The sequence below is a fragment of the Haliotis asinina genome, chromosome 10 (genome assembly GCF_037392515.1).
Source record: "Haliotis asinina isolate JCU_RB_2024 chromosome 10, JCU_Hal_asi_v2, whole genome shotgun sequence".
Lineage (NCBI taxonomy): Eukaryota > Metazoa > Mollusca > Gastropoda > Lepetellida > Haliotidae > Haliotis > Haliotis asinina.
The window spans coordinates 58,342,977-58,368,273 of record NC_090289.1 but is presented as its reverse complement, the minus strand read 5'-3'; the positions used below and the strand labels follow the sequence as shown (position 1 = coordinate 58,368,273).

The following is a 25,297-nucleotide window of genomic DNA, read 5'->3' as shown; positions in this document are numbered from 1 at the left end:
CGGCTTCCAGTTTAGATTGCAGAAACTCCAACACAGATACTAGATCTGCAGAAAAGGGATCGAGAATCCCCCTGTCAACACACCAGCGCGCATAACAGGCCCATCTATCCTCATATTGAACGTTCGTCGAATCCCTCCGCGAAGCCAGAATTGTGTCTGCAACTGGTGCAGGAATTCCTCTCGCATGGAGGCGACTCCGGACAGCAGCCAAGCCACCCATTGAATCCTGGGATTGGGGTGTGGCGCTCCGTTCTGGGAGTAAGTCCGGTCAAAAGGGTAATAGTACAGGAGGCTGAGCCAGAAACCTGAGAATTACCGGAAACCAGCTTTTAGCCGACCAAAGCGGTGCTAGAAGCACAAGTAGCCGAGCCGGTTGTGTGGTCAGCTGCAAGAGGACTCGTGAGATCAGAGGCACTGGCGGGAACCCCCAAAGTACTCTGTCTGTCCAATCGAGCAGAAAGGCGTCGTTGGCTATCGCTCTCGGATCCGGTATCCTTGAGTGAGTGAGTGAGTTTAGTTTTACGTCGCGCTTAGCAATATTCCAGCTATATGGCGACGGTCTGTAAATAATCGAGTCTGGACCAGACAATCCAGTGATCAACAACATGAGCATCGATCTGCGCAATTGGGAACCGATGACATGTGTCAACCAAGTCAGCTAGTTTGACCACCCGATCCCGTTAGTCGCCTCTTACGACAAGCATAGTCACCTTTTATGGCAAGCATGGGTTGCTGAAGGCCTATTCTACCCCGGGACCTTCACGGGTCCGGTATCCTTGAGCAAAACACAGGAATCTGGTTCGTCACCCCAGAGGCAAACAGATCTACCTGGAACGACCCGAACAACTGGGAAATAATCCCGAATATCCCCCGATGCAGCATCCACTCGTGTGGGGCTAGCATCTGCGCGGACGTTGTCTATGCCCGGGAGATAAACAGGGAGTACCCGAATGTCGAACTGGTCGCACCAAATCAGACACTGCCACGCCTGCTGAAGGAGGGACGGAGACACTGTGCCGCCTTTGCTTCAGGATATACGTCATAGCGGTCTGGTTGTCCATCTCTAGGCGAACCACTTGACCCCGCACTGACTCTACGAAGCTCTCGAACACCTGGCGGACTGCTCTCAATTCCAACACATTGATGTGTAGGGTAACTTTGTCCTCGGCCCAACGACCCGAGATCGATAGTTCGTCCAGGACGCCCCCCCAGTCTGTGAGGGAGGCGTCCGTCTGAATCGAGAGGGAAGGTGTCGGTGTCTCTAGGGGGATCCCCCTGGACAGATTTCCGACTTCCGTTCACCACCACAGGTGAGGAATCAACCAAGCGGGAGTCTCGAGAATAGTCTCGTAGCTCTCCGAATGGGACCACAACTGGGCTAACGCCTGTTGAATGGGTCGCATCCTCAACCTCGCACGCCAGACCACGTCCACTGTAGCCGCCATAGTGCCCAGCAAATGAAGCCAAGTTCTTGCTGTGGCTCTGGGGAACTCGAGAAACTGAAATACAGTTCTCTGAACTTTGACGATGCGGTCTGGGGCTAGGGAAACAATCCCCTGAGCCGTATTGAACCGTGCCCCCAAGAACACCAGATCCTGCGTAGGGGTCAGGTCTGATTTCTTGAGATTGATGATCCAGCCGAGCTTCAACAGGATGTCCATCACTTGTTGTGCGGCATCGTGTGATAACAGGAGCCCGACTGCCCTCAAAAGCCAATTGTCCAGGTACGGATGACAACACCTGCCCTGTGACCTGGCTAGCTGAGCCGGAATCAACAAAGTTTGGTGAACACCCTCGGCGCTGTGGAGATGCTGAAGGGTAGAACCCGAAACTGATAACACTTCCCGTCGAACGAAAACCGAAGGTATTTCTTGAACTCGGAGTGTATCGGAACATGGAGGTAAGCGTCCTTGAGATCGATTGACGTGAGCCAATCCCCTGTCTCTACGGAAGAGATCACTGACCGCAGTGTCTCCATCCTAAAGGACGGAACCTCTATGGACTTGTTCAGCCCCTTGAGATTCAAGATCGGTCTGAACCCTCCGTCCTTCTTGGTCACAAGGAAGTACGTGGAATAAAACCCGTCTTCTTGTTGACCTTCCGGAACCATCTCGATGGCAGCCTTGTCCAGTAACGACTGGACCTCGGCACGGAGGACCTCTGCTTTTTCCCGGGAGAACGGCACCGGCGTGTGCCGAAACCCTGAGAAGCGTGGAGGGTCTCCACTGTGGCATATGGCCATCCCTGACTGTGGACAGGACCCAGGGATTTGAAGTGGCTGCCTGCCATTCCGAAAGGAATAGTGACAGCCTGCCGCCTACAGGGACTTCTGGCGCAAGGCAATGTACCCCCACATTCGGCAGTTCTCCGCCTGCTTGTGTGGGGGACACCAAAGGCTCCGGGCAAATGTTTAACGGGAAGCCGGGGCAGGCTTCCCTTTGCCCCGAAAAGGCTGCTGTTGCTGCGACTGCTGCAACGCAGGCCCCTTGCCTTTGCCTTTCGCCCTCTTGCTACGTTTGTGCTGCAGCGGAGCAGTCCACTTAGCACTTTCCTTCGCTGGCGCCAAAGGGTAAGCTGAAGCAAGAGTGGGAGGCCGTTGGCGAGACGAGGAGGGTTGCTCTAACAAGGGCTTAGAGTCCTTGAAAGTGCTAACAGCCTCCGCGGCCTCCCGCACAACCTGTAGTGCCCCAGGGAAGAGGGAAGATCCCAACCTGTAGGGCAGAGCCAGGAGTGCCTGTTGGGTAGCGGGAGAGTACCTGGCTACGGATAGCCATAGCCGACGCAACCCCATGACGGCCCCCATCATCTGGCTAGCACAGCACCTAATGCTGTCCCTCGCCAGATGAAAGTGCACGTCCGTAAGCTGCCGGCCCAACACTGCCGACCGAGAGTCGTCAGCAGTGCTCCCATGATCCAACAGCTGCCCCTGCAAAGCAGAAAGGTAAGCCGAATGGACCACTACTCTCAGCTGCTTGGCCGCACACCTACATTCCTCCTCAAAGGAACGATAGGCGGACCTTAGCGCTGGAGCGGCCGTGGAGAAGGGCGGCAGCCGCCGGCCCTGCCTGGCCGAGGCCAAGGAAGAGGAGGAGGACCCCCCCAGGGTGACCGAGGCGTACACACACTCGTCCACCACTGGCGGTTCGAATAGCGAATCCTCATCCAGTTGATACCGGCGGCTAATCTCCGGGAGATCAAAGCATGACCGGGTACCCGAAAGGAGCGGATTCACTACCTCCCCGACCAGCGATGGGAGCAGACGCAACCTCGCCTCGGCGACCTTAGTAGGCGCGAACGCCTCCCCGGGGAGCCGTAACTCCAAGGGGTCGGGCTCCGACACAGGAATAGAAACCTGATGTAAGACCTCGGCAGTTTTCTCTCTAACCTGTCTGAAGGACGAACCGAACGAGTACGTGACCTCCGACTCGCACTCCTCCCCAATCCCCCCCTCCTCGATATCCATCTCCTCACGCTCCTCAGACAGAGAACCTTCGCCGTAAAGCGAGCCTGTCGAGGGCGCTACCGAGACGGAACTCGAAGGAGCAGAGAGACTAAGAAGGGCCAAGCCGCTAGGTTCGACCCTGCCAGAGCCCAAACTAGGTCGCCTGGGCAACTGGGGCAAGCACCCCACCAGAGGGAGACCCGAGAGCCCAGGAAATGGATAGGATGTCGATGCCCCCAGCGGCTGGGCAGCACTAGGCTGCCTTCCCACCGTGGCACTAGGCGCGCTGACCGCGGTCAAGCCGCCCACGGGACAAGCTGGGGTCGACTGGCCTAGGCACATCCGCCTGAACGCCCGAAGCGCAGGACAGCTGCCCAGAGGGAGGAGCGTTCTCTGAGCCTAAGCCCGGGCCGCGGCCTCCCTCAACTGAACCACCATGGCCGCTCAATGAAGATCGGGCGTCCAGTTCCTTTCGGAAACCAGACAGCGCCGAATCTATCAGTGATTGTACCGAAGACATCTGTTGCTGAAACAAGGCATTAATTGAATCAACAGAGATTAATGGTGCTTGCGAAGTAGGGGTAGGTGCTGAGGATACAACGGCAGAAGGGGAAGGATCCCTAGACACCCTGGCCTTCTTAACCGACCCCTCCGAAGAGGAAGCTGCGCCTTTCTTTTTGTGGGAGCGCTTAGATGGAGGGTCCTGAGCCCAGATATCCCCCACCGCCTTAAGTAGGTTGGAATAGAACAAGAAGTCCGCGTGTCTAGACTTTCTGGTCTGAGGGGTAAAACCTGCGCTCACATCACAAGACTGATCGTCGTGATGACATTCCACTAGGCACCTTAGACATACATCATGCAGGTCTTTAGCTGGAATGGAGGATTTGCATGTTGAGCAGGATTTAAACTGCAAGGCAACAAATAACCTCCTAGTGTTGCGTAATGAACAACAATAAAACAAGACACGCATGGGCGCAAACCTAAAACTAAAACTACGTACATAGTTAAGGTAAAAGCTAAGTGCCACGACACCATAGTTTACGACATATTTTTTATAAAAAATAGTAGTAAATATGGAGATAACATGAATAAAGTACATAAAAGTATAGCTAACACAAGCTTACTTTAAAAAAGACCGCCATAAAACTAAAAAGTTTTGGCGGGAAAAAAGGTTTGCCTTCCACTATTATGCTAACCACGTGGCTACCAACAGGGACGGCAAAAGTTACAACAGTTTGACAAGTAAACTGTAGAAAATGATTCCTAATGCGTCCATGCGTCTAATAAAGAAACCATACATACAGTTTGAGCCTCTGAGGTACTCATCTTAGTACTTGTCTTTGTCCAAACGGACGGATTCTGTTTGGTAAGCAAGAATCTCTGTGAACGCTGAAGCACGTCTGCATAGGCGGGCGACAGAAAAGGAAGTGTTTTGCTGGAGGCTATAGTCTGAAGAGTTACCTGCTCTTGGCTGTCACGGGGGCCAGGGGCCCTGTAGGGGTGGTCTCACAAGACAAAAACGATGTTTTTTGTTTTGTATATATTTTATTGAAAAAATATAGTTACAACTGTCGCGAGAATTTAAAGAACATTTAAATGCTTATAAGTACCCCAAAGAGGATCTCTATGAAAAAGAATTATAAGTGCATAATCGCTGATGGGTGTGCACTCAAGAGTAACGAAGCCTTTCATTGGCTCTTGGTTCATTTGCTGATACGCTTAGACAGCTCTTTGTTTAAGGCATAAAGGCATATATTGTGGGCATATGTAGTTGGCAATTTGAGAGAGGGTTTATGAGGAATATTTATGTTCCTTGAGGTATGTAAAATGAACTAGCTCTCCAAATAATGACGTGGCTGTCAATAGTAAGGAAACCAATGCAGCTTGACCATTGTCTTCATGGCCACCAACACTGACTCATCAGGTGCCTATAATTAGTCAGATAAAGGCTGGATGGCCACTGAAGCAATGTAGATGATGTGCGGGATACTGCAGGCTGACATCTGGACAAATTTGTCACGCGACAGTCTGATCAGGGTCCTAAGGTTAAATTAAGATTGCATTGTGTGAGTCAGGAGACATGACCCTCGGAGAGCGGCTAGGCAGGCTGACTGACTGACCATTGCCTCCATAAATACCCCTAGCCCTTGTTACAACATCATGTAGTTGCATACCGATTATATCATGAATAAAGTGTTGTGGACCCACTGATGGACTTCTGTATTTGAAGAGACAGTTATCCCGTCAGCAGGCGGGATACATATAAGCCAGACAGGTTTTAATTTCAAATTGCATGTGGTCAATGATTGTTAGTTGTGCATTGCATATTGTCAGTAGGAGACAGCCAGGCTGACATATAGGTGTCAGTAAACCAGACATTGAGTTTTCTCTGTGACAGAGTCTGCTTATCATCATCAACATGTTTTGTTTTTCTTATGGAACAAGTAGATTATTTACTTGTTTGTATACACAAACAAGATTAGACTGCTGCTTATGACCTCATACTCCAAGCAGGCAAACTGTTTCCATCTCTGCTAACCTATTCACTGCGCATGCGTTATAGGTGCAGCAAAGCAGTTGAAACCGCTTTTTCACCCAGTGCTTGGGGAAAATTAGTGAATCATTTGAATTCTGATTTTGCGGGCTTTTTTGCATCACAGTTTTTTATCAACTTGAAATGATGATTTAGCATTTTTGAAGATTTGTTTCGGTGAATGTACACTGAAAGGTACCAGAATCTGCAAAGTTGTGATTTACGTTGCATGTGACCTTTAAATATAATGGTCACTGTCTTGACACAAAATCTGTTAAAAAACCAGAGGTAAAATAGTTGCGGACTACACGAGTCATCACTTTCATCACTGGGAGTGTATGCATGACCCTGGGGTCATCAAGTTCATCTTGAGTGGAGTATTATCCAGTACCGCTGTGATATAGCTGGAATATTGCAGAGTGTGGTGTAAAAATACATGTGTCCAGGACCTGGGTCTAAAAATAGTGTTGTCTCTCCACCTGTGGGGATTACTTTCATATTGTTATGGTAAAGAAGCCGTGTCACACTCACCTTGGTGCTGACACACTATCTATGTACTACAAGGGTCCAGGTAGTGTGAGCAGACCAAGTAGTGTTGCAGTATCCTTAGAAATTATTGAGAAAGTTGTTTTGGCAAATATCTAATACTATAAACTTCAAATGGAATTTTACTTAAATGAAGAGATGTTAGGGTAGCCTAGTGGTTAAGGCATCAGCTTGTCATGCCCAGGTCCCAGGTTCGATTCCTAACATGGTTACATCTCCGGTGTACCCCACAGTGCTGTTGCTGGAATGTTGCTAAAAGCGGAGTAATTCAAACTCATTCACTCACTCATTCACATAAATGAATATGCTGAAATATCATTCTCTAAGTGCCTTTTCGGTACTTTGTGAGATGTCCTTGCTCCACAATACATAGGTACATGACTGATCAAAGTTTGTAGGAAACTGGGTGGCACAGTATATTCGCAATATTCATCCACTTCCTTCTTCATATCCTCAATATTTCTACTTCCTTTTTGGTTAATTCTGTCCTTCATTAGTCCGCACACATTCTCTATAGGGTTAAAGTGTGGAATCTAGCTGGGCTAGTCTAAAACTTGAACATTTTTGTCCCACAAGCACCATAATTGTAGCCCACAGTGAGTTTTGGGAGGTTATCATGTCCGAAAATCCAATGATCTTCATACAGTGTTCAGGAGGTTTGAAGAAGACGATCAATTCAAGATGTCAAGATATCGTTCCATATCAAATTTCAAGTGGAAATACACAAAAGCATCACTAATGGCATCATGATATCCAAACCTACAGTCTGTTTGATTCCATTTGAGACCGATGAATTGCTCACTAACACAAAATATAATAATTGCAACAAAACCAACTTTTGCACAGCCACATGAAATCGACAGACCAAATCTGATGATGTGTCTCATAATTTGGGACACCCGAATAAAAAAGTTATTTAACAAACGATTATCATTTTCTTGTGACGGGACACCTAAAACATTATGAAGGCTCAGTTGATGTGAGGGGACACCTAGTGGTGTGTGAAAGCTCAGGTGATGTGAGGGGAGACCTCGAGAGGAGTGAAGGCTCCATGTGATGTGAGGGGACACCTAGAGGTGTGTGAAGGCCCACATGATGTGAGGCCACACCTAGAGATGTCTGAAGACCCAGGTGATGTGAGGGGACACCTAGAGCAGTGTGAAGACCCAGGTGATGTGAGGGGACATCTAGAGGTGTGTAAAGACTCAGGTGATGTGACAGGACACCTAGAGTAGTGTGAAGGCTCAGGTGATGTGAGGGGACACCTAGAGGTGTGTGAAAGCCCAGGTGATGTGAGGGGAGACCTCAAGAGGAGTGGAGACTCAGGTGATGTGAGGGGAACATAGAGTAGTGTGAAGGCTCAGGTGATGTGAGGGGACACCTAGAGGTATGTTAAGGCCTCGGTGATGTGAGGGGACATCTAGAGGTGTGTGAAGGATCAGGTGATGTGACGAGGCATCTAGAGGTGTGTAAAGACCCAGGTGATGTGAGGGGACACCTAGAGGTGTGTGAAAGCCCAGGTGATGTGAGGGGAGACCTCAAGAGGAGTGGAGACTCAGGTGATGTGAGGGGAACATAGAGTAGTGTGAAGGCTCAGGTGATGTGAGGGGACACCAAGAGGTGTGTGATGGCTCAGGTGATGTGATGGGACACCTAGAGGTGTGTGAATGCCCAGGTGATGTGAGGGGAGACCTCAAGGGGAGTGAAGGCTCATGTGATGTGAGGGGAGACCTCGAGAGGAGTGAAGGCTCAGGTGATATGAGGGGACATCTAGAGGTGTGTAAAAAACCCACGTGATGTGAGGGGACACCTAGAGGTGTGTGAAGGCTCAGGTGATGTGAGGGGACACCTAGAGGTATGTTAAGGCCTCGGTGATGTGAGGAGGCACCTAGAGCAGTGTGAAGGCTCAGGTGATGTGACGGGGCATCTAGAGGTGTGTGAAGATTCAGGTGGTGTGAGGGGACACCTAGAGGTGTGTGAAGGCTCAGGTGGTGTGAGGGGACACCTAGAGGTGTGTGAAGGCTCAGGTGATGTGAGGGGACACCTAGACGTATGTTAAGGCCTCAGTGATGTGAGGGGACATCTAGAGGTGTGTGAAGGCTCAGGTCGTGTGAGGGGACACCTAGAAGTGTCTGAAAGCTCAGGTGATGTGAGGGGACACCTAGACGTATGTTAAGGCCTCAGTGATGTGAGGGGACATCTAGAGGTGTGTGAAGGCTCAGGTGGTGTGAGGGGACACCTAGGGGTGTGTGAAAGCTCAGGTGATGTGAGGGGACACCTAGAGGTGTGTGAAGGCTCAGGTGATGTGAGGGGACACCTAGAGGTGTGTGAAGGCTCAGGTGATGTGAGGGGACACCTTGAGGTGTGTGAAGGCTCAGGTGATGTGAGGGGACACCTAGAGGTATGTAAAGACCCAGGTGATGTGAGGGGACACCTAGAAGTGTGTGAAGGCTCAGGTGGTGTGAGGGGACACCTTGAGGTGTGTGAAGGCTCAGGTGATGTGAGGGGACATCTACAGGTGTGTGAAAGCTCAGGTGATGTGAGGGGACACCTAGAGGTATGTTAAGGCCTCGGTGATGTGAGGGGACATCTAGAGGTGTGTGAAGGATCAGGTGATGTGACGGGGCATCTAGAGGTGTGTAAAGACCCAGGTGATGTGAGGGGACACCTAGAGGTGTGTGAAAGCCCAGGTGATGTGAGGGGAGACCTCAAGAGGAGTGGAGACTCAGGTGATGTGAGGGGAACATAGAGTAGTGTGAAGGCTCAGGTGATGTGAGGGGACACCAAGAGGTGTGTGATGGCTCAGGTGATGTGATGGGACACCTAGAGGTGTGTAAAGACCCAGGTGATGTGAGGGGACACCTTGAGGTGTGTGAAAGCTCAGGTGATGTGAGGGGACACCTAGAGGTGTGTGAAGGCTCAGGTGATGTGAGGGGACACCTAGAGGTGTGTGAAGGCTCAGGTGGTGTGAGGGGACACCTTGAGGTGTGTGAAGGCTCAGGTGATGTGAGGGGACACCTAGACGTATGTAAAGACCCAGGTGATGTGAGGGGACACCTAGAAGTGTGTGAAGGCTCAGGTGGTGTGAGGGGACACCTTGAGGTGTGTGAAGGCTCAGGTGATGTGAGGGGACATCTACAGGTGTGTGAAGGCTCAGGTGGTGTGAGGGGACACCTAGGGGTGTGTAAAGACCCAGGTGATGTGAGGGGACATCTAGAGGTATGTTAAGGCCTCGGTGATGTGAGGGGACATCTAGAGGTGTGTGAAGGATCAGGTGATGTGACGGGGCATCTAGAGGTGTGTAAAGACCCAGGTGATGTGAGGGGACACCTAGAAGTGTGTGAAGGCTCAGGTGGTGTGAGGGGACACCTTGAGGTGTGTGAAGGCTCAGGTGATGTGAGGGGACATCTAGAGGTGTGTGAAGGCTCAGGTGGTGTGAGGGGACACCTAGAGGTGTGTGAAAGCTCAGGTGATGTGAGGGGACACCTAGGGGTGTGTAAAGACCCAGGTGATGTGAGGGGACATCTAGAGGTATGTTAAGGCCTCGGTGATGTGAGGGGACATCTAGAGGTGTGTGAAGGATCAGGTGATGTGACGGGGCATCTAGAGGTGTGTAAAGACCCAGGTGATGTGAGGGGACACCTAGAAGTGTGTGAAGGCTCAGGTGGTGTGAGGGGACCCCTTGAGGTGTGTGAAGGCTCTGGTGATGTGAGGGGACACCAAGAGGTGTGTGAAGGCTCAGGTGATGTGAGGGGACACCTAGAGGTGTGTGAAGGTTCAGGTGATGTGAGGGGACACCTAGAGGTATGTTAAGGCCTCGGTGATGTGAGGGGACATCTAGAGGTGTGTGAAGGATCAGGTGATGTGACGGGGCATCTAGAGGTGTGTAAAGACCCAGGTGATGTGAGGGGACACCTAGAGGTGTGTGGAGGCCCAGGTGATGTGAGGGGACATCTAGAGGTGTGAAAAGACCCAGCTGATGTAAAGGGACACCGAGAGGTGTGTGGAGGCCCAGGTGATCCTATGGGGATGTGAAAATCCAGGAGATGGGGTACACTAAGACAAGTAACCTTCTTGTTCTGTCACTTACAGATGGTTCTCCTTGTTGGGTCCAAAGCTGTCATTCATATCACGCTGCAGGTGGATGGCCAGGTTGGGTATCCTCAGCAATGGGCGCTGAATGTGCACAAGACGGTGGTTGATCTTGTCGCCATCCTGAAACAGTATCAGCAGTTGTATCTGTGCCATACTTGATCATCACAGTGTTGGGCTAAAGTTGCTAATAACTGTGTTCTAATATTGTCAGATAGCTGAACCACCAATGTTTCACCTTGACAAGGACTCTTCCTGCCACTGTTAGGTCTCGGTCAAACCAGGTGTGCCAGATTCCCCCACCGTACGGCTCCACACCCACCATGCAGTAGCCACTCTTCACCTTCCCGGAGATGGGCTTCACCTGCAACACACATGTATATACTGATATCAAGGATTGCCAACACACATCTATATACTGATATCAAGGATTGCACCTTCTCGGAGATGGGCTTCACCTACAACACACATGTATATACTGATATCAAGGATTGCACCTTCTCGCAGATGGGCTTCACCTACAACACACATGTATATACTGATATCAAGGATTGCCAACACACATCTATATACTGATATCAAGGATTGCACCTTCTCGGAGATGGGCTTCACCTACAACACACATGTATATACTGATATCAAGGACTGCCAACATACATGTATATACTGATATCAAAGATTGCACCTTCCCGGAGATGGGCTTCACCTACAACACACATGTATATACTGATATCAAGGATTGCCAACACACATGTATATACTGATATCAAGGATTGCACCTTCTCGGAGATGGGCTTCACCTACAACACACATGTATATACTGATATCAAGGATTGCACCTTCCCAGAGACGGACTTCACCTACAACATACATGTATATACTGATATCAAGGATTGCACCTTCTCGGAGATGGGCTTCACCTACAACACACATGTATATACTGATATCAATGATATCTTGAAGAATAGGCGGACTAACTACAGCACTGAACTGACTCACTGATACAGTGTTCACATCTGAACTGACTGACTGTGATAGTGTCCACATCACTGTCTGGGCCAGTCCGTCCGCCCGATATGGACAAGATTTGTGATGGATGGTCTAAATTTACAGCTGGACCGTCTGATGGTTTGGTTAAAAGTCTAGATAACCTGTTCCATCCCTTTGATTCTCAGAGTGGGATTTCACTGAAAGTGACTGTTGTGAACAGACTGTTTAAATACAAGTCCCAGGTTCATTATTCACTGTAGCCAAAAAATTAAGTTATTTCCTTTTGATAGTCTGGTCTGGTTAAATCCATTTTGGGCTGACAACATTACGAGGTTACCAGCCGTGATCAGTGGCTGGGTTTGGGGCTTATTTCATCCACTGGTCCAAATTACCTTGAAGCAAGGGCTGTCGGTATGAGCTCCAACAATGCTGAATGGACAGCCTGGCTTGTACTTGCCCCCAACAGCAAAGGCGATAATGGTTGACTGATTCTTGGTGACGAAGTACTGAAACAGAACCGACCAACCATCACAATCTTATAACCTCAACTAATAAAATCTATCAAACGTTTTCTGAATAAAACCGCTATTTTATTCTTATCCTGACTCATGCTTATTATGCTTCCCTATACCAGCTTTTCCTGTATTTAAGACCAAATGTAATTTAGCCCTAGGGCTAAAATTATGGGATTTCTTTTCATATTTAAGCCAATGGGCTTAATGGGCTTAAATTCTAGGGTGTATAGAGTGACAACCCCTTCCAAATGCAGAGACTTTGATGCCCTAAATACTCTCAGTAGAGACTAGTCATTGTTTTAAATGTCAGTCAGTCCTCTGATAACAACTTGTGTTCAGCATTATACTGACAATTTTTTCATAAACATTCACATTTATTCACTTGAGTAAACACTGTCATAATTTTCAACTTTGATTTAAGATCAGTTTCTTGACTATAGAGTTTTAAAAAAACCTGATTCTTTTCATTTTTATCAAAATAATATGCAATTTTGAAATGTAGTTACAATATTTCACCACTAGAACAGTGACTTTCTGTATTTGAGCATGGGCTTAAATACAAAAATTCTTGGTAGTTCCTTTTTCATTTTTGGATACAGGTGGAAGGCCAAACTGAGTGATTAAGGTGGGTGGTCGATGAGTTAAGCCACAATCATGAATTAATGACATGGCCAGAACTGATTCTTGACCAGGAGCATGATCTTGGTGGATCAGGAGGCCTTTAGTTAGCATTTCGCATCACTTAGCTCCAGCTCCACAGAACTGTTTCAGTGGGTCAGCAGAATATCTTCCATTGATCGTCTGGTCTCATCCAAGTCCATCAGCAGAATATCCTTCGAATCCCAAAAGACTGAAGCCTTCATCTTCAAACAGAAGGATGGGGCTGGTGGAATCCAGGAATCCAGGCCCAATCCATGGTAACAAATATTTATGGCCAAAACATTATCAGGATCTGTATCAAAACGGTGCAAGATGTCACAGGATGTCAGGAATCTCACATATTTCTGATCCACTTTGGCATGCATCTTGCAGAAACATTTGTCATCACTAATTTGTTGGTGATAATGTGCTCAACCCTTAAATGAAAGACACCAAAAACACTGGGCAATAGATCAGCTATCACTGGCAATAGATCAGCTATCACCATGTCATGTACCCAGTTAATATTTTCTGGAATGGTTGTGGTTCAAGACGTTCCACATGTTCCAGGAGGCTGGTCAGCTACCTCTGCCATGTTAAAATCCACTGCCAACGTGTTTACTGTGGAAAAGGAAGGGGCATGATACCTTAAACTGGAGACCATGTCGGCATGTATCTGTGTTAGGGTTCGTCCTGTCAGTAGCAGGTATGTGATGACTGTCCTATAGCCAGTTTTATCCATTTCTTGTGATTTCAATGGCTAGGTTCACAGGATGTCTATGATTCATTAAATGTCTGTACTTGTTGCAAAAGTTTGATGCAACCTGACTGATCTCTCCTATTTAGGCTTAGAACTTTTCAGGCAGTATGTAGTAAGTGGGCAAGCATCTTTCAACTAACGTGCCAGTGGTTGCAGACCAGAGAAGATCAGGGCAAGAATCGATCTTCAGTAACCCATGATTGTAGCATAGGGCCACTAACAGGATCCAGTGGCCTTGCTTGCTAACCTGGTTGACACATGTCACTGTATGTCACTGTACCCTAGTTGTGTAGATTGATGCTCATGCTGTTGGTCACTGGATTGTTTGGTACAGACTTGATCATTTACAGATTACTGCCATAACCACCAATGGTTTTAGACAAACCATTTTTTGATAAGACCCTCTACCTTGTTGTTGGGGGAGATGGACCAGCGTTCTGCATCTTTCAACTCTGTGAACCCAGCAGCCACAAGCCTCTGCTTCACTTCATCCACAGCTGAAGTAAATATCATCTATAGTTGAATAAGATAACACCTTGAATAGTCACATATACAGATTCAAACATGTCTTCTTATTTTGAGCCGTCATCTACTTGCTGTGAACTTTTTTCTGAAGTAAGGAAGGAACAGCAAAGAAAAACAAACATATCCTTGTATATCTCAAAACACAGATGAATTCTTTTGCACACCATCTGTTTAAAGACTGTGTTATCATGGAACTGGGAGCCACAAACTTTGACAAATAACTTCGACAAATGATTCGACAATCAAGGTTATGAAAATATCATTATCCACATGAAATCCAGTTACCTGACTGCCTAGCTAGCATCTTATGACAACCCATCTGCTTGTCATGTTATATGAACTGCTTGGTACATACCTCATGCGTGCAGGACTTAGTGTGAATATATCACCAGATACTGCATGGCCTCCATATACAAACTGACTGCAATTGTCCTTAACTTATGTTATGGCAAGGTAGTATCAATCAACTTAGTACTGGAACAGAGGTCTGGTACCAAAATACACAACGCAAAAAGTCTTGTCAATGGTTTGTAGTGGCTCTTTGGAAAGCATGAGTTTATGAATGAGATTCATATTGTCAACAATACAGAACTATCCAAACTGATGGCACATACAATTTCTAGTCCCACTGACCATGGAATGGAGATGGACTTTTATTGATGAAAGAGATGAATTTCCTGGCTGTGGCTAAGATCGTTTCTTTCGTTGGTGATGCCTGCAATGGAAAGTGATTAAATCAGTGCATTCTGGTCTAATATTTCTGATTGGTAACCATGGTGATAGCTGACAAGAAGTTAAACTGGACAAGATGAAACAACAATAACAATCTGTCTCTGGTATTTGATATGACAAACGTGATCAAGAAGATAATGTCATCAGTATCTCCCGCCACAGTGTTCTGTTCCTATTTGGTTCCTGCGTTTAACTCCACCAGAACATTCATGTCCTGAAAACACATACCACATTTGGTTTCCCCATCCATAACGCTTACTGAGAAAATCTGTTCCCATTGGGGATACTGTGTACCAAGACAAGGAAGTCCATACAAGGGCCACAACTCTGTAAGACATTGTTTTTTAACTCTATCAATCAATGCACTCTTGTCCTGAGAACACATACCAAATTTGGTCATGTTTTTTGAGAAATCTGTTCCCATCATCTCGGACGGACAGGACAGATAGAGCTCAAACCAATAACCTCCTCCAACTTCATGGCAAAAGATAATAACAGAAATGAACAGAAAATTGTCCCCAAATTTCCCACGATTATACCTTAGTAACATTTGAATGGAGAAAGTTTTACATTTCAGGTTTTTTTTATGCTGACTTAATGTCTAGCAGAGAGTCTTTTCACAACAGATTTTGTCTACTTGGGCATAACGTCACTGACTGATGCATATGGTGTTGGCCTTACAATTTGTTGAAGGTGTCAAACAGTTCTTATGTGGATTTGGAGTGTGTTACATAAGAAACTAGGATAAACAGTAAGTAATATTTCTCGATGCACAATACTACTCACAATCATTTGAGCAGAAACAACTTTAACATACAGTTTTGATTTTGGATTTTGGAATAAGGACTTGTCCCCTGTTTGGATATCAGCTATGTTTCTGTACCTTGACTTGTTTACAATACATGTCAGTATAGTCATGTATAATGAAACAATGAAACATTCTGGGTACTTATCTGTGGTGTAGCTTGGAGTGACCTCATCCAACAGGTGACATCCTTACCTGTCAGCTTGCTGACAGTTCAGCCTCTTTAGTTATATTGACCATCAGGTCCTAGCTTTGGATCAGAAAGTCTGGGTTCAAAGACCAGCATTGGATTGGAAATTTTACACCCGCTTGAGTATAGCATGTGTACTAACAACGACCGCGTCAGGTCTACCTTTAGAATACAGCACCACAAACTTTAAAGACATGTTATGATACTATTTTATGTAATTGCAGGTGATTTTGATCAAAAGCACATTCTTGAAACATTGCCCTATGATGCCGACATAACAAGGTCGTCAAGCTAGGCGAGTACCCATAAGCTCCGCTCACTGATGTTTCATCTGTACCAGCCATGTCATTACAGACACCCAACGATGTTGCGAGTTTCCAGAAGAAGTTCACCGGCGGATGCTCAAATTTTCGCAAGCATCAGTTTTAAATATTTTTTTTCTATTTTGCCTAATATGCTCATATTTCTTTGTATTAAGAGGTGCTGAGGTGTTATAATATATTTTGTGTATTTATATATTTTGTATTTTTTAAATTTAGTAAGAATGACTTAAATTGTTCACGTTTTGCAATATTCTATTATTTGCAATTTTGGTCAATTTAAATAATCTAAATATATTTAATATTTCGGTTTGAAACGTAACTATTTGGATCAAATGAATTATGAATGTAAGCTAATATATATATATATATCTTTGTCATTCAGTAATTTGCACCATCACCCTGAAATGGAGTTTATTCGCAATTATTTTTCGAAGCGGTAAGAATGCATTACACTGGACACGTCAGCCATTTTCGTGCCGGTTTGGTCAACCTATTCTATTTATCAGAATTAGTTCAAGGATTTAGGGTTAGGGTTAGGGACCTAATCCAATATAGTAGGTAGATACGTGAGTACCAGTTGTTTTCCTTTTCCATTTTTAATACATGTACTTTGTTCACAAAAAAGGCAGACCAAAAGCATCAGAAGTGAAATGTGTTAATGTAGAAATTTTGTGCTAATGGAAATCGGACGTGAACTTGCACTCCATGTTTCACCTCTAGATCTGCATATTTTCAATAACGATTTGAGGTCTTACTCACCCTCGTGACATGCCCACGTCTCACTTATTCCTTAGCGTGATCCACATTATCCTTACTGTGTTCCCTACAACACTTTTCTGTCACGAAAGCAAACAATGATTTTAATACAAGCACGTCATTCATGCATCCTCCGTGAAATCGACGTCTGATGCCTGACACCAACAACCGTTTTCAGTTCGAACCATATCGGCTCATTCCACACAACATGTTAACTTGTAAATTACGGAATAGTACGATTGTGCCAAATGATATCGGGGCCATTTGGCAACTGTCAGTAGATCGAAAGCACAAGACACCAAGTCTACCCGTAACCTTCCACCAGTTCAACTCTTTCCATTCATTTCCTTGACGTCACAAGAATGACTAGCTAAATTTGCACATTGTGCAACAATGTGGGCATAGCTCAGTCGCTTAGCTTTCTGCTAACAAACCGAAGGTAGCGGTTTCGCGTCCGACGGGTTCTCACAAACTGATTGCCTGTCTCACTGACATGTTACCTACGGCTGAGAACGTCCTCATGAGAAATTCTGCTGAATTCGAAAGGTGCTCTGCAAAATGTTACCCTTCAGCAAAATGTTACTTGGGAGTTGTAAAACATCCCCCATTATGATGTCATGCCCAGCCACATTGACATCTTCATGAGGTGCCATCATTGTTGTCATTCACATTATACATAAGCCATCAATTATGAACGTAGTTCAGCTAGCTTAACGTCGTGTTCCTGTTAAGGTATATACCGACGTTCAGCTGGCTGAACTATTATGAACGGTCCCTTAGTGTACGTATGAATGCTATTTTCTTTGTTTTTTTGGGACACTACGCGGAATGTTGCTTATGAAGCTGCCATAGAAACACTACAACACATTCGTTGTTCAGTGTCTTTGATTTTTCACTCTGATATAAGAGAATGACAAAAAATATATTCAATCAGGTGCATGTTGCATCATAACTTGAAACGCCTAATAGATTTTCTGTAAGGGTTCCTCCCGTCCCCCCCATCCAAAATATAAGCAATATACTATATTTGAAAGTAGTTATTTCCCCGTAATTGCGACAACACAAAACTGTCTCACCATTTCAGTGGCTTGTCACGAGTATCCGCCTCTCTCCGAAAAATCCCTTCCTGGCCAATGTCAACGCTGGTATAACAGTGTGGCCAAAACTCTGTCCCAACGTAATTTACCATGATTCGCGGACAGGAGCTTGAAGATTCTGAGCTGTGCTCCGTCTACAATGAAAAGCATTGAGAGACGGCTATCGATTTGTGTACCTGCGCACTCCTTACAGCGACCATTCTCTGTCAATCCAACGGAACATAAACGAAGGTAGCAAGCGCTGGCGCATGCCAAACTGGTAACACAGCCGGTTCAGGCACTTAAGTGCGACAGAGAGGCAGCAAGTCTTTTGGAGTCGTCGAGAAGCAGACGAAAATGGCGAGTGGACGTCAAACTTTGTTTAAAGTTTTAAAGCAGGCTAACTTGTTGAAGCCAAGGGCAAATAATGCCTTATCATGCGTGCGGAATATGTCATCTGTAGATACATTTGAAAGCAGGTAAAACGTTTTTGTCAATGTAGAAATAGCAAAGAAAATAAACGGAACGTATAAATCTTTGTGTTTTCTAATGGTCCAAAGTTCAGTCGTCGACCCCAGTCTTGTTAATGTTATGTAAAATGTGTCTTTTCATGTTGTAGACTGTGTTTTTGAAATCGTTCCGTTTTCGTCCGAATATGCAATACTTTCATAATCTGTTTGAGAGTTAGTTTAATCAGGGATACTCTATAACAACTCTCTATAGATTCTATAGGCTCCCAGGTTTGATATGGTAAATATGTTTTGAAAATTGGCAACGTTACTCTTGCATTAGAGACCCATTTTTACCTTAGTTAGTTATTAGTCCCCACAGACATTTTACTTCGAGTGTCATTCGATGTAGGGAAGTAGAAAATTGACAAACTTAATGCTAACATATTATTTTATTTCATGAGTGTGATGTTTCGAGATAGACGCTTGAAAGGGTACATGAATCTGTACATCTGAATCTATCAAAATGTTGCATTCATAAGTTGATATCCTTAGACTTTATAAAGATATTTTACGATTGCCAAGAAATATATGTGGAGTAACTCGTAGACCATCTGTATGTTGTTATGTGTTTCTCATCTCCCAACCTCATCCAGCAAGAGAACTGCTCTGCGAAAATTAAAAATTATATTTACTTACATTTTATGAAACTTACTTTATGAAACATTAAATTTGTGTCATTTGGTCATATTCTAAATATTACTCACTTAACATTGGTTGATCAAGAGTGTTCATAATTCTAAGTATTGTTTTTATTACGTCAGGGCATATATTTCTGCTGTCAGTGAAAAATGAAATGAGAACCGTTACATCATGATGGAATGAGAAATGTTGGCGTGAGATGGGGAAACCCAGAAAAACATGTGAATAAACCATAAGTGCATCCCAAGTAAAGAAAGGTTTGACTTGGATGACTTTGCAATTGCAAGGGGTTCATATATGTTAAATTCTCAAACAGAAAATATCTAGATTGGAAAGTAAATTTCAACAAGTCACAATTCACCATTGTCTTGACTGAATGATGAATCCTAATCACCTGACACCGGTTAATATTAGAATGGCTGAAAGATTGATAATCTGAGATGTCATTTATGGGAAGAATTTTTTATGATCACTTACACGACTCACAAAGCTATTAAGTCAGAAACCTGATGACGTCACATTGCTATGGCATCATTGCACTGCAAGTCTAATGGTAGTGCTGTGTTCAGAGATGTACGTTTTTCATTGAAAACTAATGAATAGTGATTTTCTATAACATGTAGATATAGAATCTCACCCTCAGGTCTTCTGATGTCAAATACATCAACACTTGTTGATTTAAGTAAAAATTGGCAAGCCTTGGATATTTGTAACTTTATCAATCCGTGGTGATAAATGTATATTCAAAGGACACTCAGATGAGATTCTCAAAGTATCACCACACACCAGTGACATGGAATCTGTTGATTTCTCTCAGACTGCAATTTTTTTTTTTTGTCAGTTGACATTCATTCAGCCATTCACTCTTTGGGATTACAAAATATAAAATTGAACTTTAAATCATATACAAACATACTGAGGCAGTTGAAATCATTGACACAGTAGGAGCCAAAAGTCAAGTTGACAGATTGTCGTTAACAACTATCACTTAAGTTAATATGATCTATGTTGATAGCTAGTTCTAGGTAATATAGTATTACAGTGTGGGAATAATATCGTTAATAGGTTAAATATTTAAACTTATCTGAACTCATGTTGTGCAGCTCTCTTCTTACTCTTCGACCATGTGTGGAAATATGGCATGAACTATCCTCTATGGCTGGATCCTCTGACCATCCGACCACTGCCCCCACCTTAACATCAGCACCTCTCAATCATCACTGTGCTCTTGCTGCTTGCTCCGATGATCACATGACGATCTGTGCTTGTCATTTTCTTCTTGTATCGGCACGTGGAGGTGCATCCACTGATAAGTTTGATTATTCTTTCAAAAAAATGGTTAGATCTAATCGCAATATATTGAAGAAACGGAAGCATTGCAGCAATTGTAACAGCAAATTTCCTTCGGCTTACCCACACGCTGTGTGTGTGGATTGTTTGGGATGCTGTGAGATGTCGCGTGGCTGTACTTAACTTTTTGTATGGACCTGGATGACGTACCTTTTTTGAGCAGCGTAGAGTTGCTAGTCGGTGTTCGTAAGAGGTCGGATGAGGGCCCATCAACCTCAAAACGACCTAAGACGGAGTGTTGGAAGAAGTTGGACCTTTTGTCTTCCAATGACAAATCCGATAGTGGATCTATTCATCGATTCAACCATCAGCTGCCTCACCTTTTGTCTCCACTGCCAGACCCATTTGCTTGGGGTCAGGACACTCTGGCTATTTCATGGGACGATCTCCACACCTACGAGTTTCTGCCAGTGTCCCCTCTTCCATACATACTACTCAGTCTCCGCTCGACCCAGGGGTCATGCCCCTCTGGCCAGCCAGGAGTTGATTCATAGATCTTCAGGAGTTTGCCGAACACAATCCAGTTCTGCTTCCCGATTGGCGAGATCTACTGGTGCATCCAAACAATTCCACTGGTGCTCTGAACAACTACGTTGGTCTCCGATTACGCTCCATCTTCATGTCTGGTTGGTCTTCATCGGTCATTAACAGCTAGAGGATATTCTAAGCATATGGCTACTGCCATCACTATGGCACTTGCCATCTCCACTAGGTCTGTTTATGATGACAAATGGATGAATTTTGAAATGTATTGCAGGACGAAGGGCACCATATCTCTTACTACAGCTTCACCCCATCAACTCACTTGACTGCCCTTAATACGGTAATTGTATCAGCTTTGGGTGTGAAGATATCTCCTGTCCCTGAGCTTCAGTTTCTCCTGAAGTCTTACAAGTTGGCTGACTAGCCCTGGAAATTCCGACCTCCGGCATGGGATCTTTCTGTCATCCTTGCTCACCTTATGTCGACAGATTATGAACCTTTAGAAGAGAAAGACTTGAGTGTATCACCTTACTTTAAGACCTTCTTTTTTTTGGGCTTGTATCCCTCAGTTACATGCTCTTGATGTTTCTCGGGTACGTTTTGATAGGTGTGCGGTATTTTCTCACCAAGAACCAATTACCAGATCAGCCAGACCATACCTTTATTATTCCGCCGCTGTCTGCAAATTTTGGCTATTAAGACAACACAGAAGATTTGTCCTTGTGCCCGGTGTGCATTACGGATTTACTCTGCTGCTTCCAAGGATCGCTGCAGGTTATGGAAGACACTTTTAATCCCTTTGTCCGCTGCCTGTACTTCGGAAGTCTCCTGTACTACCAAGGCAGTTTGGTTGAGATCTACGGTCTTGTGTGCATATGGGTTTGCGAACCTCCCACCACCGTCACTGGCGAAGCCTCATGAGACTTCCGCGCTTTTTTGCATCATTTTATCTTCGGGATCTCTCAGTTACCGACATGGAAGGTCTCCATCAGTTTGGGCACTTGGTCCTGATGCATCATGTGTCAACAACCCATCTCCGCAGATAAAACAATCCTTCTGTTTGCAGGTGTGCTCTGTACTTAATAAAAGATATCAATGTTATCCATATCTTAGTACTCCCTTTCACATGGGACTGGCCAGATCACAGGGTTCACCTGATAAATCATGGGGTGGTGGGGTTAACTTGCTAAACTGGGCCATTTGTTTATCAAGAGTTGCAGCTGAAAACCTCATTAATTTGGGAAAGCCCACTCCTAAGAGTTTTTGTGCTGTGGAGTTTTTCTAGGAGCAACCCATCACAAGTGTGGAGTAAGCATATCAGGAGTTGCTGCTTCTCAGGGAGTTTAGGAGTTGTTAGGGTTATCTGCGGTCCTCCTGCCAACTTAAATTGTATATTTGTATACTTATCCTATCCCACATGATGGATGCCAACCCAACCTACCCCACATCACAGATTACAGGGTAGTTCCAAGACAAGAATGACAAGCACACATCGTGTGGGAGCGTCATAGGAGCATGCAGCATGAGCACAGAAATGATTGACAGGTGCCGATGTCAAGGTTGGGGCAGAGGTCGGGTGGTCAGAGGCCAGTAAGATTTCATTCAACTTAGCTCATAGCAGGTTTCCACACATGGTCGAAGAATAAGAAGAGAGCTGCATAATGTGAGATAGGATAAGTATATAAATACTAGTATACAGTTTACGGTTAAAATTTCCAAAATTGATAAAGCATGTTTTTGTTTTGTAAGAGAACTGAAGCATAATACTATCAATATGAATACAAGTGACATTTGTTGTAGTAAGAATAAATTCAACTTCTTACCCATTTGGTTAGAAATAACTAAACTCTGTTCTGATGATTGCTCCATTAAAACAATATATGACACCTGTAATTCTTCACACTTATGTACTAGACAAGACAACAGCTGCAGATTAATATGAAAGTGCTGATGGTGAGGAATAATAAGGAACATGTTTTGTAGTGGTAGCAGGCCACATCGGATGGAGCCATCTCAAGCTTCCAGCTTGATGGATATTGGGACAAGGAGGATCTTCTCAGAAGAGCATGATATCTTCCGTCAAAGTGTCAGAAGATTTTTCCAGGAGGAGGTAACTCCTCATCATGCTCAGTACGTACATGCTGTTGTCTATAATGTTTGGTAAGTTGTATAGGTGTTGGTGTATCATGTGGTTCCATGATAGGCTGATCATCAATTAGTAGTGAACAACAGTAGAAACAGATGCAATTATTAGTTTGTCATTGTCTTTGCTGTGTTTTAAACACAATTACAACGACTAGCAATAGCTGCTGATATCAAAACATGATTATCACACTTTTTGTGTGTTTCTTGACAATATGCTGTTCTGTTATTACCTTCAGAATCATGTAAAGACTGGTTATGGACAAAAGATTTCATTATAAATATAACATTAACAACAGGATCATGAGTGTCTGCATATGAATTGCCAGTTGTGCACAGAGACCCAGAAAATGTCAATATTTTAGTGTATTTAATGTAGTCGACGGTGCTTTGTTTTCCAGATGGGAGAAGGATGGCCAAGTTAGCAGAGAGGTGAGACAAGGTGTATAAAATACTATACATGTATGTTTAGTTGTTATGGTTGTTTCACACTGAACTCATCCCATGCTTGTCACAAGAGGTGATCATTGTATTTTAATTAGATAGGAGATTGATGCTCACGTTTTTGATCATGGGATTGGTTGGTCTCAAACAACAATCAAACCAACAAATGTACTCACTGAACTCTGCTCATTGGTTCTACAGTGTCTTGTTTTGTAGACCTGTGAAGGTCCCGGGGTAGAATAGGCCTTCAGCAACCCATGCTTGCCATAAATGGCGACTATGCTTGTCGTAAGAGGCGACTAAAGGGATTGGGTGGTCAGACTCACTGACTTGGTTGACATATGTCATCGGTTCCCAATTGTGCAAATCAATGCTCATGTTGTTGGTCACTGGATTGTCTGGTCCAGACTTGATTAGCTGGAATATTGTCACGTGCGGTATAAAACTAAATTCACTCACTCTTGTTTTGTGTGTCTACCGAGACATGTTGTAGTCATTACTACAACATGGTTGCTAGGTATTCACGTTGTTTGAATGTGTTATTGGTTTGGAAACACAGGCTGAGACGTTGAGGTTGCTGGGTGTACACATTATATTGCATGTATTGTATGCAGGGATTTACTTTGAGTCCTTTATTTGAGAGTCACTGGGACTCATACTCATAATGGGGTTCCGGACTACAAGATAGAAGTCCCAGACACTCAAATGTTATTATTAAAACCATGTTACAATTTAGCTGCAATTCAGCCACTGTTTGTATTGTGTATCATGATGATCACAGTAATTAAACTGCAAATGATATCATTTGCTGAGTAGAATACTGTGAAGATTCAGTGATAACTTAATGTTACTTGATCAACATATTAAAGTATTTGGACTTTTTCTGTGTCCTTGTGGACGCACTGTTGTCAAGTTTTATGCATATAGAATTCAGGAATTTGCATCCAGTAAATCCTTGGTTGTAGGTTTGAGAATAGGCTGGGACACATGGGTTGCTGGTTGTTCATGTTGTTTGCATGTGTTGTAAATTTGGGAACAGGCGGGAAGTAGTATAGGGAATAGGGGTTTTGGCTCACTTTCAAGAAATGTCTCTACAAAGCCTTATTTACTAAATAAGGCTTTGGTTGGGACCTTAGATCTTGCTACTATTACCCCTACTACAAAAAGGTTGGGTGTCTATGAAACAGTTTACCGTGTATTGGTTGGAGGTAACACTGTGCCGTACGGTACGATTAATAATTCCTCTCTTACAAACCCCCTACCCGGCCCACCCCTCAAGTAGTACAAGTTAGGTTCGTCGGTTTTCATATCCACTTTATCTATGTTGTAAGTTTTGACTGACCATATAGGATCGGTGACTCGCTTACGGCTATCGCCCTCGTGTTCCCCTACTACTTAACGTCTGTGCCTATGTCATGTTTATATCGATGAAACAGTTTAACGTGAACCGCCTACGATCTCTTTGGTGTTCATAATAAAGGCTTGCTGGGCTTTTTGTATCCCCTGTTCTATGTACTTTTTTTTCTCGTCCTCGCTGATAGCAGACTTACGAGACTTGGATCGAATATCTTGTTTCATTCCGTTATATTTTTTTAGTTCAGAGAGGATTGAACGAAACTCCTCTTCTGAGATCTTACTATCAGAGAGTGCCGTGGAAATACGCTCACTCACTGTGTTCAGCTTTGCTTCGGCCAGAACCCTGATCTCGTCGTGTTTCAATGCCTTACGATTAAGTCTGCGTGATACTAACTTAAGCGCCAATCCTGCTAACCCTGCCACCCCTGCCGTTATTTCAATACCTAG

General features: G+C 44.7%; 2 protein-coding genes across 2 annotated transcripts in view; one reads left to right on the top strand and one right to left on the bottom strand.

Annotated features, from left to right (window-relative positions):
* The window catches only part of LOC137299188 (aspartyl aminopeptidase-like), a 33,603-nt gene extending 15,555 nt beyond the window's left edge, over positions 1-18,048 (bottom strand). Inside the window, exons 1-6 of the mRNA XM_067831761.1 lie at positions 17,925-18,048; positions 14,676-14,757; positions 13,926-14,014; positions 11,996-12,109; positions 10,852-10,977; positions 10,612-10,736 (exon numbers count right to left, since the gene is read on the bottom strand). Of these exons, the coding sequence (XP_067687862.1) occupies positions 10,612-10,736; positions 10,852-10,977; positions 11,996-12,109; positions 13,926-14,014; positions 14,676-14,757; positions 17,925-17,927 (539 nt within the window). The 5' untranslated portion in view covers positions 17,928-18,048. The remainder of the gene's footprint in view (positions 1-10,611; positions 10,737-10,851; positions 10,978-11,995; positions 12,110-13,925; positions 14,015-14,675; positions 14,758-17,924) is intronic.
* Positions 18,049-18,211: 163 nt separating this feature from the next.
* LOC137299135 (long-chain specific acyl-CoA dehydrogenase, mitochondrial-like) overlaps positions 18,212-25,297 on the top strand; it is a 50,955-nt gene continuing 43,869 nt past the window's right edge. Inside the window, exons 1-3 of the mRNA XM_067831668.1 lie at positions 18,212-18,403; positions 22,892-23,038; positions 23,452-23,482. Coding sequence (XP_067687769.1) covers positions 18,282-18,403; positions 22,892-23,038; positions 23,452-23,482 — 300 coding nt within the window. The 5' untranslated portion in view covers positions 18,212-18,281. The remainder of the gene's footprint in view (positions 18,404-22,891; positions 23,039-23,451; positions 23,483-25,297) is intronic.